The sequence below is a fragment of the Rhinoderma darwinii genome, chromosome 9, assembly GCF_050947455.1.
Source record: "Rhinoderma darwinii isolate aRhiDar2 chromosome 9, aRhiDar2.hap1, whole genome shotgun sequence".
NCBI classification, from domain to species: Eukaryota; Metazoa; Chordata; class Amphibia; order Anura; family Rhinodermatidae; genus Rhinoderma; species Rhinoderma darwinii.
Window position 1 is genome coordinate 95,271,245 of NC_134695.1, and position 16,434 is coordinate 95,287,678.

Consider the following 16,434-nt stretch of genomic DNA (forward strand, 5'->3'; position numbering starts at 1 on the left):
CAGGTCCCACGGAAGCACTTCCGTGCGAACAGCGTGATTCACGCAACAGCTGTCAAACTCTGAATGTAAACAGAAAAGCACCACGTGATTTTCTGTTTACAAACATCCAAACGGAGTGTCATAATGATGGCGGCTGCGCGAAAATCTCGCATCATACGGGGCTGACATACGGAGCTGTTAAGTGCCTTTTGCGCACGCAAAACGCAGCGTTTTTTGCGTGCGCAAAACGCACACGCTTGTGTAAACCAGGCCTAAGTGTAAGTTCACACGCTTAACAAAAAACGGCTGAAAATATGGAGCTGTTTTCAAGGGAAAACAGCCTCTGATTTTCAGACGTTTTTTAAGCAACTAGCGTTTTTTGCGGCCGTTTTTGGAGCTGTTTTTTGTCTATTGAGTCAAGTGACATGTACTTTTTTTTTACGGGGCGTCTTTTTACACACCGTTATTTGAAAATAGGGCGTAAAATAACGCCCCGTTCCGCCGTACTTCCCATTGAAATCAATTGGCAGATATTTTTAGGCGTTCTGTTTCCGATTTTTCAGCCGTTTTTCGAGACGTTTACGGCCCGAAAAACGGCTGAAAATAGCCTATGTGAACATACCCACAGGGTCTATTCAGATGTTTTCGGTTGAGGTACAGGAAAAACCGCATCTGAAGACTGCATGCGTTTTTACCGCGATTTGGTACCATTTTCCGATGCATTTGCGATTTTTCGATGCAGTTTTAACCTCAACCGCAACGTCTGAATGGACTCTTATTGCTACATTCTCAGCCTTTAGGGTATGTGCACACGATGAGAGGCTTTTACGTCTGAAAAGACAGACTGTTTTCAGACGTAAATACTGCTCCTCGCATTATGCGAGGCGTCTTTGACGCCCGTAATCTTGAGCTGCTCTTCATTGACTTCAATGAAGAACGGCTCAAATTACGTTTCAAAGTGTCCTGCACTTCTTTGCCGAGGCAGTCAATTTACGTGTCGTAGTTTGACAGCTGTCAAACGACGATGCGTAAATGACAGGTCGTCTGCACAGTACGTCGGCAAACCCATTCAAATGAATGGGCAGATGTTTGCCGACGTATTGTAGCACTATTTTCAGACGTAAAACAAGGCATAATACGCCTCGTTTACGCCTGAAAATAGGTCGTGTGAACCCAGCCTTACCGTTAGGCCGGGTCCACACGCGAATCCACAGCAAAATCTGTGTACATTACATGCAGATTTTGCTTTGGATTTCACCCCTGCTACATTGAAAGGTGTGAAATTCGCAACAGAAATTGACATTCTGCGTATTTTAAAATAGCATTTTTATGTAATTCAGTATTAACCACGCAGATAAAAATGTCCGTCTTTGCAAAGATGCCGGATTTATGTATAAAAGCCTGTGAAGAAAAACAATAGCAGGTGTTGCCTATAACAACCAATCAGATTTCACTTTACATTCTTCCAGTGCAGGTTAGAAACTGAAATGAGTAATCTGATTGGTTGCAATGGCCAGTTGATTTTATATAGGAGGCCTGCTGTCATTGCATTGGTAAACAGATCAGGACACACACCCCGAGGTGTGAACCAGCCCCCAATAAACTGGAGTAGTTGCCCATAGCAACCAACCACACCACTAATTTTAATAAACAAAATAAAAGCTGTTATTGGTTGCCATAGGCAACTGCTCCAGTTTTCCAAGTTTCCCTAGTTTGGATATATTCTCCCACCCCCAACCCCTTGCGTTCAGTCCCCTGATTGCATCTGCACCTGCCCTATTAACCCCTGCATAGCTGTCAGGGAGTACACAGGCCCTATGTGCTGAGTATTAGCCCTTCTCCTGGGCCTGAAAGGGTGCGTGCAATATGAGGGCGGCTGTATTAGGAAAGTTTGTCTCCTCCCTGTAGTCATGCAGCTTTCTGCAGGAACCCTGGTGTGAGTGTCATGATACAAGCAGGTAACAGGTAACTCTGTGCTGAGCCTTTTAGTTGCCCCCCTTTACATAAATGTAGTAATTCCCCAAAAACATCCAGATGTGTAACCACAATGAAAATAATTAATGGGAATTTATCGTATGTGTATCTAATCCACATAGCCAACTATGTGTGTATCTAATCTATTCAATGTGACTTTATGATTTCCAATGCACTCCATTGAATTGCAGTGTTATAAAATGGCTGCCTCCGCTGTGTCCATGAATGGTACACGGTCAGTTTTTGGGTGCAGCTGAGACTGATTCTCCCTCTCGTCTCGGTAGTGTTGATAGGACTGAAGTGTGTATCTGGTGCTGTGTTCCTCAGGCCTGGGCTACAATAGTAAGGTGTGGGGTCACCACAGCCATTTGCCTTCCGATTGGGATGTAACGTGGGAAATGTCTGTGAAGGATTTAGAACTGGACCCAGATCACGGTGAAGAGGACCACCATGAAGACTACGACGATCCTGTAAGTTGGGTCGCTGTAAAATTATGAAACTTTCCCAGCATGCTTTGCTATTCCTGCGTGTCGGCGCAATTATTCTAAAATACGGGAAATTGTGCCAACCACGGAATAAGCCCAGATGTCTTGGTTGACCAACTGAACTCCCATGTTGGCTACTGAGATCGCTTGGCTGTTTCCGCAACTCCCGCTCACTTTAATACAGAGTAACTTTCTGCTGAGGACCTGTTCTTGGGATCGGTGGGGTCCCAGCGGTCAGGCCGCCACTGATCAGAGTTTAATGGTGTATTAATATAGCTTGTTAATGTTCCATACGTCCTCTGTTGGAAAGTCCATTTGTGGCTAATTGAGTCCTTGGTGGTACCCCAATCTTCCAAAATGGGATACCCCAGTACTCCCCACCTGTGCGGAAACTAAGTGAGATGATATCCATATGTGCAGCAAATACTGAGACTGTTCTAGTCATTGTGTACACACTTGGTTATCCCTGCGTCCTCCAGGAATTGAAAGCCATAAGAATGAGGGTGCGAGAGATGGAAGAGGAGACGGAGCGCCTGAAGGGACTAACTGGGGATGAGACGTCGTCCCCTGAGAATCCTAAAATTGGTAGGTATTGTAATGTATCTGTGTGTTGGGGGATTAAAGACACAAGCTGTCATACTTTTATATAAAACACCCATTGGACATGCCCAGGTGCCCCATTCCTATTACCATACACGTTTTATATGAGAAGTGGTTATCCAAAGAGCATTAGATTCTAAAAAAAACATCCAGGGGCTCTGGCCCACAGTCCAATATGTGCTGTTTTTGCTTCATTTCTCAGATCCCCATCGTCCTCTGAGCGTGGAAGAGAAGCGGGAGGCCGACAAACGCTCTGTGTATGTAGGAAATGTAAGTCCTTAAAAAAAGCTTGGCTGCAATAATTTGTCATTTTTCTTTATTCAACTTCCTTTCCAGGTTACGTTCTGTCCTTCTTTTTTTTTTTTTATCTTTTTTATATATATATATATATATATATATGTGTGTGTGTTTTCTCTTTCTTGGCTTAATTTATTCACCTGGGGAATCCGCCATAGCAATAACAGAGTTGCTGTCAAACCTTCATTGTGATGTATCTTTATATATATATATATAAAAATTTTTTTTTTTATATTATTTATTTTTTTATAGTCCATGTAATGTTTTACATGAATCCCATATGAATTATATATACTAGAAATTGCTACTATGATACATGGTACCTATATGAATAATAAAACACAGACCTGCGCCGCTCCAGCAGATGGGTAAAGATCAAAATAGAGGTGGTGAGGGGGTACCTTGGCACCTGTTCTTCCTGATATTCCTATAGATGGTGCTTCCATTTGCTTAGCATAGTACATAAGGAGCACAAACTGTTCAAAATAGATCCGATCACCCAGATCCCTATAAAGAGAGGGAAACACGGTCTCTAATAATACAGCAACATAAAAGGCCTTGCACACTATTCTAAACAACTGTAAGCACCATCTATAAGAATATCAGAGAGTACAGGTGCCGAGGCGCCCCTTCACCACCTCTATTTTGATTTTTACCTATCTGCCGCACGCCTGTGTTTTATTATTCATGTTGGTGTTAAGAAGACGACCTACTTTTGGATCCTTCCTGCGCTCCAGGATAGTGATGGTAGAAATTCATAGACTGTTTATTTTCAAAACTAGATACCTGATCCAATCTGGTACCAAAAGGTAACCTTAAAAAATTGACCGCCTACAGTTCAAAGTGGTGCCAGACGAGCTGTTTATCCACGTCTCCTTATTGAAACATTACAATTAGGTAAAAAAAAGAATACTCTATATCGATCACATCTGGTAATGTGAATCCTTTAGCCCATTTCTTATCCCAACTTGATGATTTGGCATCTCCAGAAAGGCAAACCGGAGCAGGATTTCTGCATCTGTTATATACGGTAATTTTAAATACAGAGAGATTTATTTATTTTTTTAACAATATTTCAGGTGGATTATGGAGGCACGGCCCAGGATTTAGAATCTCACTTCAGCAGTTGTGGGACCATCAACCGGATAACCATTCTGTGTGACAAATTTTCCGGGCATCCTAAAGGGTAAGCGAGAACACCAGTTATTTTCACTTGGAGAACCTGTCTATTTTAGTTAACGCTTGTACTCCCCATGAAGTAACAACTTTGAAACATATATTTTCTTGGAACTCTTGTGTTGTGTCATTCTAGGAGGAACAACAGAGGAAATGTATGAATGAGTGGACAAATGGGTGTTACCGTTCCCCTTGTCAAAGGGGCGTGTCCTTAGTCACACTGTCAGCACTGATTGGACAGTGTCAGTCTGTGTAGGGACACACCCCCCAACTGGTAACACCCAGATGTCAATTTATTGTTACATTTCTAGAAGGAATAACAGAGGAACAGCACACCGCAGAGTTCTCTAGGAAAAGATGCTCCAGAATTGTTGTTTTTATGGGAATAAAAGTATTTACTAAAATAGACATGTCAGGAGAGTTGACAGGTCCTCTCTAATTCACTGATCTTAGGAGTGACCCTCCTTGTGATCAGACTGTAAATGGCAATATTTTTAAATGGATGTTGACAAATTGTTTATTAGATCTCCGGTTTTGTTTTTTTAGACTTCATTGAAATACCTGTTCTAATATACACAGATAATACGGTGCTGGTAGATTACTTCAGTCTGCACTGTATTTATGATGACCCTGTAGGCTCTAATGTATTTTATATCAGATATGCGTATATAGAATTTGAAGAAAAGAACTCGGTGGAAGCTGCCATAGCTATGGATGAGACGGTGTTCCGTGGACGAACTATCAAAGTGAGGATTATAGATATTGAATATATATATATGTATGCACACACATACATTTATTTATTTTTTTTTTTTTTTGGGCACTGGAGTCCAGTACATGGGCAAGGGGTGCTACATATGCCATTCCTCTCTGTCAGTCCTCTTAGCCATTAAACACAGCAGAAAGGGCATGTGACATACCCCTCTGCCAACCTGGGTCCTATATAATCCTCTTTCTAATGAGTCGTGGCAGTGTGGAGTTCTTCTGATCCATCCTTTTTTGAGGGTGGTTGAACCCATTCATTGTACAGATGCCCTATACTAAGGGGATCCTGCCCTGCTGAGCTTTCCTTTTGTAAATTAAGCCCTAATTTAATTGCAGGTCCCACCATGACTTGTACTCTGCCCCTCTATAGGTTCTACCAAAGAGGACAAACATGCCTGGAATTAGCACTACAGATAGGGGAGGGTTCCGTGGAAGACTTCGAGGGCACAGAGGAAATTTTCAGAGAGGTCAGAGGCCCAGGAGTCGTCCATACAGGTCAGCGGCACCAGCCTTCATAAAAGAAAAGTGCTTTATGTTGTAATGTACATCTGTATTTACGTCTGACTCCCCACCCCCATTCTGACATCTGTGAAGGAATTCAGGCGTTAAGTAAGGTGAAATATTCTAGGACACCGAAGTGGTTGATTTGGTCAGTGGCTCTCCCTGGCGCACCTTCTACCAACTGTACCGGGGCCTAAAGGCATTGTCTTACATTAGAAAAAAGGACCGGCTTAATTCCCAGAAATAGCCGCTCTCTTATCTATAGGTTGTCTGCAATCACCGCTCTCGCCCATTGACTTATGCTTAATTTCAGCCCCCATGTGATGTTTCGTTAGTGAATTTATTAGCTTGGCTATTAGGAAACCCCAATTAAAATACATCTACCCTATTCATTCTACATAAGTAGAGTAAGATTGGAACTCTGATTTTGAATATTTATGACTTCGCCTCCTCCTGATCTCCAACTCTTTTTCTCCCTAGAGGTCGTGGAAGGACAGGACAGTGGAATAATCCCTACTGAACCTCGGGATTGTGTCTGGAAATTATACAATTATGTCCACCCCACGTCCGTAAACCTACTGGAACGTTTTAGGCCATGTTACGTCTGGTGATTCGGCTCTTCTTCAAACAGATATGGATCTATTCCTGTGTTTCCTACATATAGTGCTAAGAAACATGAACTCTCTGCATGTAGTTTGGATACAGCACAATTTCTGACAGTCATTGCACTGAAATGATTTCTCTTACGGATAAATAAATATGTTTATTACTTTAAGTAAAGTTTATCTGATGGTTGAGATTCCTTTTGTAATGATGTAACATTAGCCTTCCCATATTTCTATGGAAAAGTATATACAGGCTCAATAGATTGTAACTACTGTGCCCGGCCCGACTAAAGGCCATTTTATATGGTTCAAAAATTGGGCAAATGAGCGTTTGTGTGTAAACTGGGCGGCCATAGGACAAGTAACCGCTCGTTCGTCGGCAGACATATTTTTTAAGGCCCTGGTCTCATGGCATTTTTGGCATGTTTTACGCGCCTAATCGCTTGATTTAAGCTTCCCTTTGAGATCAATGGGAAAACGTGGTGTGCATACGAGTTTTTTGGTTTTTTTTTTACGCACGTGATTAAGTGTCAAGTCAATTATTTGGTGTGTGTAAAATGTACCGAATTCCCATAGTCAACGGGACTCCTAGTCACGTTCTGAAAAAGCGTACAAAATGCGTCAAACACCTGTAGTTTAAAAAGCGCTTTACAAAAACACTAGCGTTTCTGGCTCATTAACACGTAGCTGTTTTGTTTTTTCTGGCGCAGTGTAAACCAGGCCTAAGGCTGCGCGTACATGTACAGTCTGTGCTGTGGTGATTGTTGCAAGGGTAAGAATTGTGCAGCAAATCAAGAACATGATTTGGTTTTACGGCAAGTACAGATTAAACGTGTTATGTGCGTCGCCTGTACTTGCAGTGAAACGCTGGCAGTTTGCAGTTAAGCGTGCGTTTTTTGCCTCGGGGGTTCTTAAGTGAGCGGCCGGGAAAATAATCGTTGTAGGCAGCACATACCCCATGTAAATAGAGGGAGCGCTGCCGAATTTATGTAAATTCTATGGGAACGGAACGATAGTATTAACTATTCGTCCACATGCCGTTTACATTGGCCCGTATAAAGGGCCTTTAAACTAGCACAGATCGACCGGTAATCGGCGCTTGTTATGGGCACGTGTAAACCCAGCTTTACTCTATTGCCTTGGGTTGCCGGCCTACAAAGTGCCAGTATGGCCCTAGCCTAAAGCAATGAGGAATTCTTGGCAGGACATTATGTAGATCATCCCACAATGAGTCAGAACATATTTATTACCTGCTTTAGTAAGTTCTACCCTTTCCTCCCCATGTGGTGTAGACTTTTAGGCTTCCTTAATGCCTCAGTACCTAGACTTCCCTATTACTTCTAAGTTTATATACTAAGGGTGAAGTCAAACGTGGCGTATTTACCACTTACAGCATATTTTTCCCATAGGATTACATTGTCATTTACCGTGGTGTAATCTTACGCTGCGGAAATGAGGCAAATTCAATCGGCACCGAAAGGGTGTGTCTACACAATCTCTGCCACTGAAATATCCTTTTCACACATCTGTTTCAGTGACCCCATTCAAATGAATAAGACAAATTCCTGCAAAAAAAAATTCCCACACGTAAGCATAGCCAAAGGGTCCTGGTCCTCTGAGCACCATAGCTCCTTCGTTTACAGCGAGTCTAAGAAATGTCAGCTTATAACTTTATCTGGTATGACCCTTTAACCAAGATGACAAGTGGGAGCACCTATGGCCAAGTTCACCTCTCGTTAACCTTGGACAAAAAGAATCAATCTTGTCCGACTTCTGCCAGGTAAAGTTGCTGAGGGTCTGCCAGATGGTCTATGGATCCGGACAACAAATCAGTAATGTTCCCAGGCTGGTGGTTCTGTGGATGATTTGGGACGCTTAGTATGTATTGGTTGATGTCACTAGGGCGACTGGTGTTTTTCTACTTTTTATTAAGGTGGTGTATCGCAACAATCTTTGTTTTGCAGCTGGCCCGGTGATTAGCTGAATGCAATGGGTTAAGCTTCAGAAACCCCCAGTGATAAGCTGTTATAGCCAGGGAAAGCTCTGACTAGCCATGTTTCCCCTATAGCCGCTCCTGACAAGGGATTATATGGAAAGAGATCCTTTTGATGAGAACCCTTTACATCAAAGCAAATATTTTTGATATTTAAAGAGGCTCTGTCACCAGATTTTGCAACCCCTATCTGCTATTGCAGCAGATCGGCGCTGCAATGTAGATTACAGTAACGTTTTTATTTTTAAAAAACGAGCATTTTTGGCCAAGTTATGACCATTTTTGTATTTATGCAAATAAGGCTTGCAAAAGTCCAACTGGGCGTGTATTATGTGCGTACATCGGGGCGTGTTTACTACTTTTACTAGCTGGGCGTTGTGTATAGAAGTATCATCCACTTCTCTTCAGAACGCCCAGCTTCTGGCAATGCAGATCTGTGACGTCACTCATAGGTCCTGCATCGTGTCGGCACCAGAGGCTACAGTTGATTCTGCAGCAGCATCAGCGTTTGCAGGTAAGTAGCTACATCGACTTACCTGCAAATGCCGATGCTGCTGCAGAATCATCTGTAGCCTCTGGTGCTGATGTGTCCTCGCTCGTCTGACACGATGCAGGACCTGTGAGTGACGACACAGCGTGATCTCTCGAGAACACGCTGTGTCTGCACTGCCAGAAGCTGGGCGTTGTGAAGAGAAGTGGATGATACTTCTCGTCAGAACGCCCAGCTAGTAAAAGTAGTAAAAACACCCCGATGTACGCACATAGTACACGCCCACTTGGACTTTTACTTTAAACACGCCCACTTGGACTTTTGCAAGCCTCATTTGCATAAATACAAAAATGGTCATAACTTGGCCAAAAATGCTCGTTTTTTAAAAATAAAAATGTTACTGTAATCTACATTGCAGCGCCGATCTGCTGCAATAGCAGATAGGGGCTGCAAAATCTGGTGACAGAGCCTCTTTAAGGCCAATTGTATATGCATGTATAGATAAGAGTTCTTTAAAGGGATTGACTCGTACAGCGTTTTTAAAAACTTTCCAGGAACAGCGCCACGCGTGTGCTTGGGCTATGTTTGGTATTGCAGCTCATCCACATTTAAATCAAAGCTGAGCTGCAATTCTGAAGACAGCCCATGGACAAGAATGGTGCTGTCCCTGGGGGGTTTGAAGAAATAGCAGATTAATTTTTTTCTGAACTTGGAAAAACCCTTACATGTAGTGGATTTGTCAGTTTCTGTCTGGACTTGCGGGCAGAAAACTGTTGCAGGCAAGTGGATGATCTCTAACAAATCCTCCACAGGCTGCTGAATGTTTCCCGCATGGAACTCTGAGCACGCTGCAGATTTTTAATTCCGCAACATACTCAATCTGTTCCGGATATTCACCCTTTTCAATGTAGAAGGGGTGAAATCTGTGGCCAATCTGCACCAAAATCTTCAACGTGTGTAAGTACCCTAAATTGGCTGGATTCTCACACAGCGTTTTAATTGGCACTTTTTTTTTTCCTCACAGGGTTTTCTATCTATAGGACTTGAAATCCTCATGTATAAAATTACTTTAACGGAAAAACCCCACCAAAAACAAGTAATACTTAAACCGTGACCATTTTTTTACATGTGGTTAAAAACACCCGACAAAAATCCCCATGCGAGGGCGAAAGTCTGCTTTAGGATATGCTCACACTGGGCGGAATAGCTGTGGATTTTTCTGCAACTGATTTCTTTGACAAATCCACAGCGCGTTGCAGTAGCGGCAAAGTGGATGAGATTTGAAGAAATCTCATCCGTACAATGCAGAAAAAAACCCGAGAGAAACTGTTCAGAAATTGACATGCGCAACATGTCCATTTATGCTGCAGATTTGTTCTTCGGTTTTGGGTTTTCCCCATTGAATTTATGGGGAGATAAAACCCGCAATGAAAAGTGAATGCTACGATTTTTGCTGCAGAAACATTGCGATTCTCCTGCAAAAAAAGTTAAAACTTAACCCCCTTGGGTGTTGGCACAGCGATGCTGTACTCTGTTCTCCGTCCAGGCCGACCGCCTGAGATTGTTTATTCCCATGTGACTGCTGCAGCGTCATTCCACGAGGCCGGGCTGCACTGGGAACAGAGGGACGGTTTCTGCAGCAGAGATTACACCTGAAAATCTGCACCACGATGTGGTGCGTTGTTTTTTGGGTGGAATTCCCTGCAGGTTCTAGGATGGATACGCTTTGTACTTTTATGCAGAATATCCACCCAGTGTGAACATAGCAGAACGCCACCGCTGTAACATTACTGATGACACACTTTATATACAAATATACATTATCCCTTCAATTATGGTTTACATGTTCTACAATTCCATACAATGCAGTTTAATACTAAGGCCTAAAAGTAAATGCATGAAAAATGACAACACTGGGGTGAAGACTGATGCTGCTGTATAAGGCTGGGTTCACGCGACCATGTAATGTACGGAACGTATTTCGGCCGGAAGACCCGGACCGAACACACTGCAGGGGGCCGGGCTCCTACCATCATAGTTATGTACGACGCTAGGAGTCCCTGCCTCTGCGTGGAACTACTGTCCCGTACTGAAAACATGATTACAGTACGGGACAGTTGTCCTGCAGCGAGGCAGGGACTCCTAGCGTCGTACATCACTATGATGCTAGGAGCCCGGCTCCCTGCACTGTGTTCGGTCCGGGTCTTCCGGCCGAAATACGTTCCGTACTTTACGGACGTAACATGGTCGTGGGAACCCAGCCTAAACCACTAATAATCTCTGGGAACGCAGCAAAATCTGCACAGTTTTCTGCAGTAAAAACACTGGAATAGTGTGGATTTTCTGCAGCAATTCTATTACATGTGGACAAGCTTTTACTATTACATTTATTATTCCATATATAAGTATACGAGCCTTACAACAGACGTATCAGATACACGTGGAAAGTAGGTTATATTTATGTATAAATTCATTAATTATTGATGCCGGTTTCTGGACATTGGGAGGAGGTGGATCTATCTATGCTATTAATACATACGGGTAACTACGGTTATAATGTATCCTTGCGACGTAGCTTTGGTCTACGATGTCATTGAAGATATCATTTATACACTTACAGGTAAGATTATTTGATAGAGCGGGGACAACCTCCCCGACTGCATGGGGAAAACCAAGGATCAGTTCAGAAAGCAATAGTACAATCCATCACACAAGGTCGCCATCACGACTCTAAACTGGTCCTCGCCTCCCTGAATCCCACGCACGCATTAAGAGTTGATGCCCCATCTATGACATGACACCGGTTATATAACAGGATTGGAAGAGATGTGGATGATCAACGAATGCCGGGTCAGTCCATTGGGAAAGTATCAGCGGACTTCCACGGTAACAGACATATGGGATGAAGTATCATGAATTACTAGAAATAGGAACTGGCCATGGTCACTTTAATTTCCAAACACATAGAAAATCATAGGATGTAGTTCAGCACGCCGCGACCATCATCGAGGTGACTGTGTTATCAAACGCCCTGAAAATAAATGGAAAGACAGGAAAGAACTGTAAAATGTCATATATAAGGGTATGTGCACACACACTAATTACGTCCGTAATTGACGGACGTATTTCGGCCGCAAGTACCGGACCGAACAAAGTGCAGGGAGCCGGGCTCCTAGCATCATACTTATGTACGATGCTAGGAGTCCCTGCCTCTCCGTGGAACTACTGTCCCGTACTGAAATCATGATTACAGTACGGGACAGTTGTCCTGCAGCGAGGCAGGGACTCCTAGCATCGTACATAAGTATGATGCTCTGAGCCCGGCTCCCTGCACTGTGTTCGGTCCGGTACTTGCGGCCGAAATACGTCCGTCAAATACGGACGTAATTAGTGTGTGTGCACATACCCTAATAGTGTTTAGATAAACCCCAGTATACGGTAAAACGGTATACCAGCCGACGAAGCCCCAAAAAACGGCCTCTGTCGTCATAATGGGAGCCTATGGGTACATTTGCCGTATGCGCTGGGAGCTTCCTCAATGCATATGTCAAACTTACAGGGAAACGCAGTGTCATAGGGAGCCCAACTTTTCCTAAACATAAAGGGGCCTCCTGGAGTGAGGTGGTAAAGTCCCTCTTATAAAAAAAACCATTAGGGAAAGTTAGGCCCCTTTCACACTACGTTTTCCCTGTACATTTGAAGCGTGAGTTGGTGACGCTCCCAACGCACACTTCAAACTTACCCATAGACTCCCATTATACAGACAGAGGCCAAAAGTGTTCTTTTTAACCTCCGTCAACTGGTATATATATATATTTTTTTTTATGGATAGTATAGTGAAGTAGACTAGGCTATACTATCCAGAGGAATCCAGCAAAAAACGTATACGTTTATCTTTTAACATGGTAGCCTAAGGCCGGGTTCCGGCGTAACGAAAACGCTGTGGAATTTACGCAACTGAATTTTGAACGGAAATTCCGCAGCATTTACAGTAGCAGCAACATTTTTTAGAAAATCTCATGCCCGCGCTGCGGGAAAAATAAAAAAGCAAGCTGTGAAAACGTTAGTACATTGGCCTGCGGTGCAGATTTTAAATATGCGGCATGTCAATTTATTCTGCGTTTTCATTCATTTTCTGTTGTGGGTTTTCCCCATTGAATTCAATGGGGATGTAAAACCTGCGTAAAAAGAGCCTTAACGATTTTTTTTGCAGACTTACCGTGATTGAATAGGGTCTCCAGGGTTATAGAAGGGGTTACACATCACATCTGTATAGGAGTTATGAAGTTTCCTGAACATCTGATGAATTCCATAAAGAAACACAAATGTAAGAGCATAACAAAACGAATATAAAAAATATCTAAATGTCAATCTTTATATAGCGCCTACATATTCCGCGGCACTTTACAAGGCAGATGGTACGTGTACAAACAAACTGACTATTACAGAGTGACGATTAACAATTCAAGGGAGTGAGAGTCATGCTCGCAAGGACTTACAATCTACGAAGGAATAGAGGTGATGGTCACAAGAGGTCCGAAGCCGAACAGAAATGAAGCGGCTCCGCGCTCACCAGAGCGCTTCTGCCGCTTCGTTTTAGCGATCGGTGGGGATCTCAGTGCTCAGATCCCCAGCGATCAAAACTTCTGACACGTCACTATGACATGTCAGAAGTTTGTTGAACGTCTAATTGCGCTTTAATAAAATATAGATTTGGTTAGATTTCCAATGGAGAAATCAAATTCGACATCCCTGGGAGGTCATGAACAGAATGCGAGCACAGCCGGCAAAGCCCGGCATAATACGCGGCTGTGCGGAGTTTGATTTCTTACAATTACTGAATCACCCCAACTCATAAAAGCAGCGACTTCAATAATAGAAACGTATTAGGGAATGGTCGTACACGTGTGTCACCCAGAATGGCCCCGTCCTGTACTCACACTGCGGATTTCATTATCGCGGAGAGCTGTGTTCGAGGAGTCAACCACCATAACAAACTTGACTTTGGAGTTAGTGACATATCCGTATCTGAGGACTAGTTAAGGATGGTTATATTCAGGTTTTCTTGTTTTTATTGGGGGGGGGGGGGGGGGGGTTGTTTAATGTAACGCTGCATGGAACTTGGTTCTGGTAGCAGGGCTTGCAATGAATCAAGGTACACAGGATGGATGCCTATTGATTTCAACGGGAGCCCTGTCATGTCTCGTTTTCCTTGCTTCTTAAAAACTTAGAGTAACTGTCGTTTCATAAAACTTTTGACAAGTTATAATGATATGTCAGAAGTTCTGATGGGGGGGGGGTGTCCAGGTGTTAAGCGCACCACTGAGGGGCAGAAGTGCCCAGCCGAGCGCAGTGCCCCTTCTGCTGTAATGAGATTCTGTACGGCAATTCCCCAGCATTTACAGTAGCAGCACAGTGAATGAGATTTTGAAAATCTCACGCCCACACAGCGAAAACATTCATAAATTGACCTGCGGTGCGGATTTTAAATGTGCAGCCTGTCCACTTATGCTGCGTTTTCGTAGCTTTTCTGTTGCGGGTTTCCCCCATTGAATTCAATGGGGGTGCAAAACCCGCAACAGAAAGTCAAGTGTTGCGACTTTTGCGGCGGAATCACAGCGATAAAAAAAATTCACTTACCCAGGACTCCCTGCTTCTTCCTTCAGTCCGGCCTCCTGGGATGACGTTTCGGAGACTGCAGTGGTCACATGGGCTGTAGCGTCATCCAGGGAGGTCGAATGGCAAAGGAGGGACGCGTCACCATGACGACGACCTAAGTATCTTAGGTCGTAACTTAAGTTTCTCATTTAATTATTTATTAGGAAGTCCTTTAAAATCTATAATGAAAAACTGCTTGATTGTTTGACTAACCAGAAGCCCAAAGGTTGGACTGTTGCTTAGCAACACAATACATGGCCGGCAGGTGCCACCTGCAGATCTCCATGCACTTGTAAAGTTATGGATGGATCTCTTACATTCATTACATATTAATACAAGGCACCAGCACTTCTGCTTCAGACCAGGGCAGGCTGCAAGTATTAAAGGAGGTCAGGGGATGGGGAATGAGTAGGAGTTCTTCTTTAAAGGATACACTTTGTAGTCTTCTGTGGGATATAGAAGTCCCAAGTAAAGTTCTCTTTGATCCACCATGGCCTTCCCCATGGCGGAAATCTTCTCATCCACCACATCCAGGGAGGTGTGCACCGTGTAGTGGAACTTCAGCTGGTTCTCGGTGGGAATGCTACGGATGTACAGCGGATAATTCTGCAACAGAGACCAACACAACTTGGATGATTAAAGCAGCAGGTTCCTGATCAGATCGCCATGTTGTTAATATCCCATCTACAACCCCACAGGGCGATGCGCTACTTAGTTTATAGGCCATGACAGTTGTGGTTTCTATACCTAACCTGGAACTACAACTCCCAGCCTGTTCACAATCAGAAAACAGCAGATGCATGCTGGGAATTGTGAAATCCTATAGAGAACAACAACTCCCAGAAGATCTTCACAGAAACTGGCATAGACACACAGGGAGATGTCAAATCATATCTTAGCTGGGGAACTAAAAGTCTCATCAGAACTAATCAATTCCTTCCATAGTAGATCAGCTCCAAATAAGATTAAAATGCCGCCCGGGTCACTTCGTGCATATAATAATACTAGAGGGATCTTCAATATCCGCCATTACGACCTATTTCTGGATAAAACAAGATCTGTATCTCACCTCCTTAGCGATGACAGCCACACACACCGCCATCTTGGTCCTCCCAACTACATGACGTACGCTACTGGTCACATGACGGTATTTTCGAGAGACGGGTTGTAGTTACAATCACATGACACACTGATCACGTGGTTGCTCTGCTGCTCTTACGGAGGCTGTGCTAGTCCAAAGTAGTCGCTGATATCGCGTTCTTGTTTGTGCCTACCCGTAGGTGGTTATTTTATTAAATTTCCTGTGATTTTCCCGCCTTTTTGGTGCTGGACACTGCTGTTATTCCACATTTATCATGTAGCATAATTACTAATATTATTCAGTCATTTATCACGTGCAGTTAGGTTTGTATAGAGCAGTATGTTATAAGACAGGACCGTACACCATACTGACTCCAGGGAGAAAGACTGCTGCGTTGACATTGATAAACGCCCCATTATTCCTATAATGTGAGGCACAGTGCCAGTGCTGTGCCCCCCATAACAGGGCCAGTAGCAATGCTCTAGTGAGAGCCACAGTGCCTCTATAATGATGACAGAAACAACAGTGCCCCTGCAGGAGACACAAGAGATAGCCACTGCCTCCATAATAATGACAGCAAGAGCCTCCATAATAATTACAGCGACAGTGCACCCAAAAGAGGCAACCATTGACTCAATTGTGATAGCCACAGTGCCCTCATAACAGTGACAGCAACAGTTCATCCAAAATAACTAACCAGTGCTATCAAGCCATAGTGCACCCTAAAAAGATAACCAGAGATAACAAGTGCCTCCATTGTGCCAGCTACCGACAGAAACAATGCGCCCATAACAGTGACAGCAACAGTGCTCCCAAAAGAGACAACTGGA

At 43.5% G+C, this 16,434-nt stretch overlaps 2 protein-coding genes across 4 annotated transcripts; one reads left to right on the plus strand and one right to left on the minus strand.

The window, feature by feature from the left end:
* Nucleotides 1-1,489: 1,489 nt before the first annotated feature.
* Nucleotides 1,490-6,562, plus strand: PABPN1L (PABPN1 like, cytoplasmic). 3 transcript variants are annotated; one of them, XM_075837131.1, is made up of 8 exons: nucleotides 1,490-1,937; nucleotides 2,281-2,423; nucleotides 2,918-3,023; nucleotides 3,241-3,308; nucleotides 4,415-4,521; nucleotides 5,170-5,257; nucleotides 5,647-5,771; nucleotides 6,258-6,562. In XM_075837131.1, the coding sequence occupies exons 1-8, from the start codon at nucleotides 1,925-1,927 to the stop codon at nucleotides 6,295-6,297; spliced, it is 690 nt and encodes a 229-aa protein (XP_075693246.1). In that variant the 5' UTR covers nucleotides 1,490-1,924; the 3' UTR covers nucleotides 6,298-6,562. The 3 variants fall into 3 exon arrangements, with proteins under 3 accessions (XP_075693246.1, XP_075693248.1, XP_075693247.1); XM_075837133.1 differs by having other exon boundaries at nucleotides 1,492-1,944; nucleotides 2,238-2,423; XM_075837132.1 differs by having other exon boundaries at nucleotides 1,492-1,944.
* A 4,676-nt stretch (nucleotides 6,563-11,238) lies between these two features.
* TRAPPC2L (trafficking protein particle complex subunit 2L) lies at nucleotides 11,239-15,700 on the minus strand. The gene is made up of 5 exons (XM_075837134.1): nucleotides 15,593-15,700; nucleotides 14,957-15,129; nucleotides 13,806-13,893; nucleotides 13,085-13,164; nucleotides 11,239-11,896 (listed from the first exon to the last, which is right to left on the minus strand). The coding sequence occupies exons 1-5, from the start codon at nucleotides 15,623-15,625 to the stop codon at nucleotides 11,851-11,853; spliced, it is 420 nt and encodes a 139-aa protein (XP_075693249.1). The 5' UTR covers nucleotides 15,626-15,700; the 3' UTR covers nucleotides 11,239-11,850.
* Nucleotides 15,701-16,434: the final 734 nt, after the last annotated feature.

Excerpts from the sequence above, each read along its gene's own strand:
- PABPN1L (XM_075837131.1), top strand. Across the intron at positions 2,424-2,917 it reads ATGAAGACTACGACGATCCT|GAATTGAAAGCCATAAGAAT; the intron begins GTAAGTTGGGTC and ends TGCGTCCTCCAG. Across the intron at positions 4,522-5,169 it reads TTTTCCGGGCATCCTAAAGG|ATATGCGTATATAGAATTTG; the intron begins GTAAGCGAGAAC and ends ATTTTATATCAG.
- TRAPPC2L (XM_075837134.1), bottom strand. The coding sequence starts at position 15,625 with ATGGCGGTGTGTGTGGCTGTCATCGCTAAGGAG. Across the intron at positions 15,130-15,592 it reads TGGCTGTCATCGCTAAGGAG|AATTATCCGCTGTACATCCG; the intron begins GTGAGATACAGA and ends TCTCTGTTGCAG. Across the intron at positions 13,894-14,956 it reads CCCACAGAAGACTACAAAGT|ATACGGATATGTCACTAACT; the intron begins GTATCCTTTAAA and ends ACTAGTCCTCAG.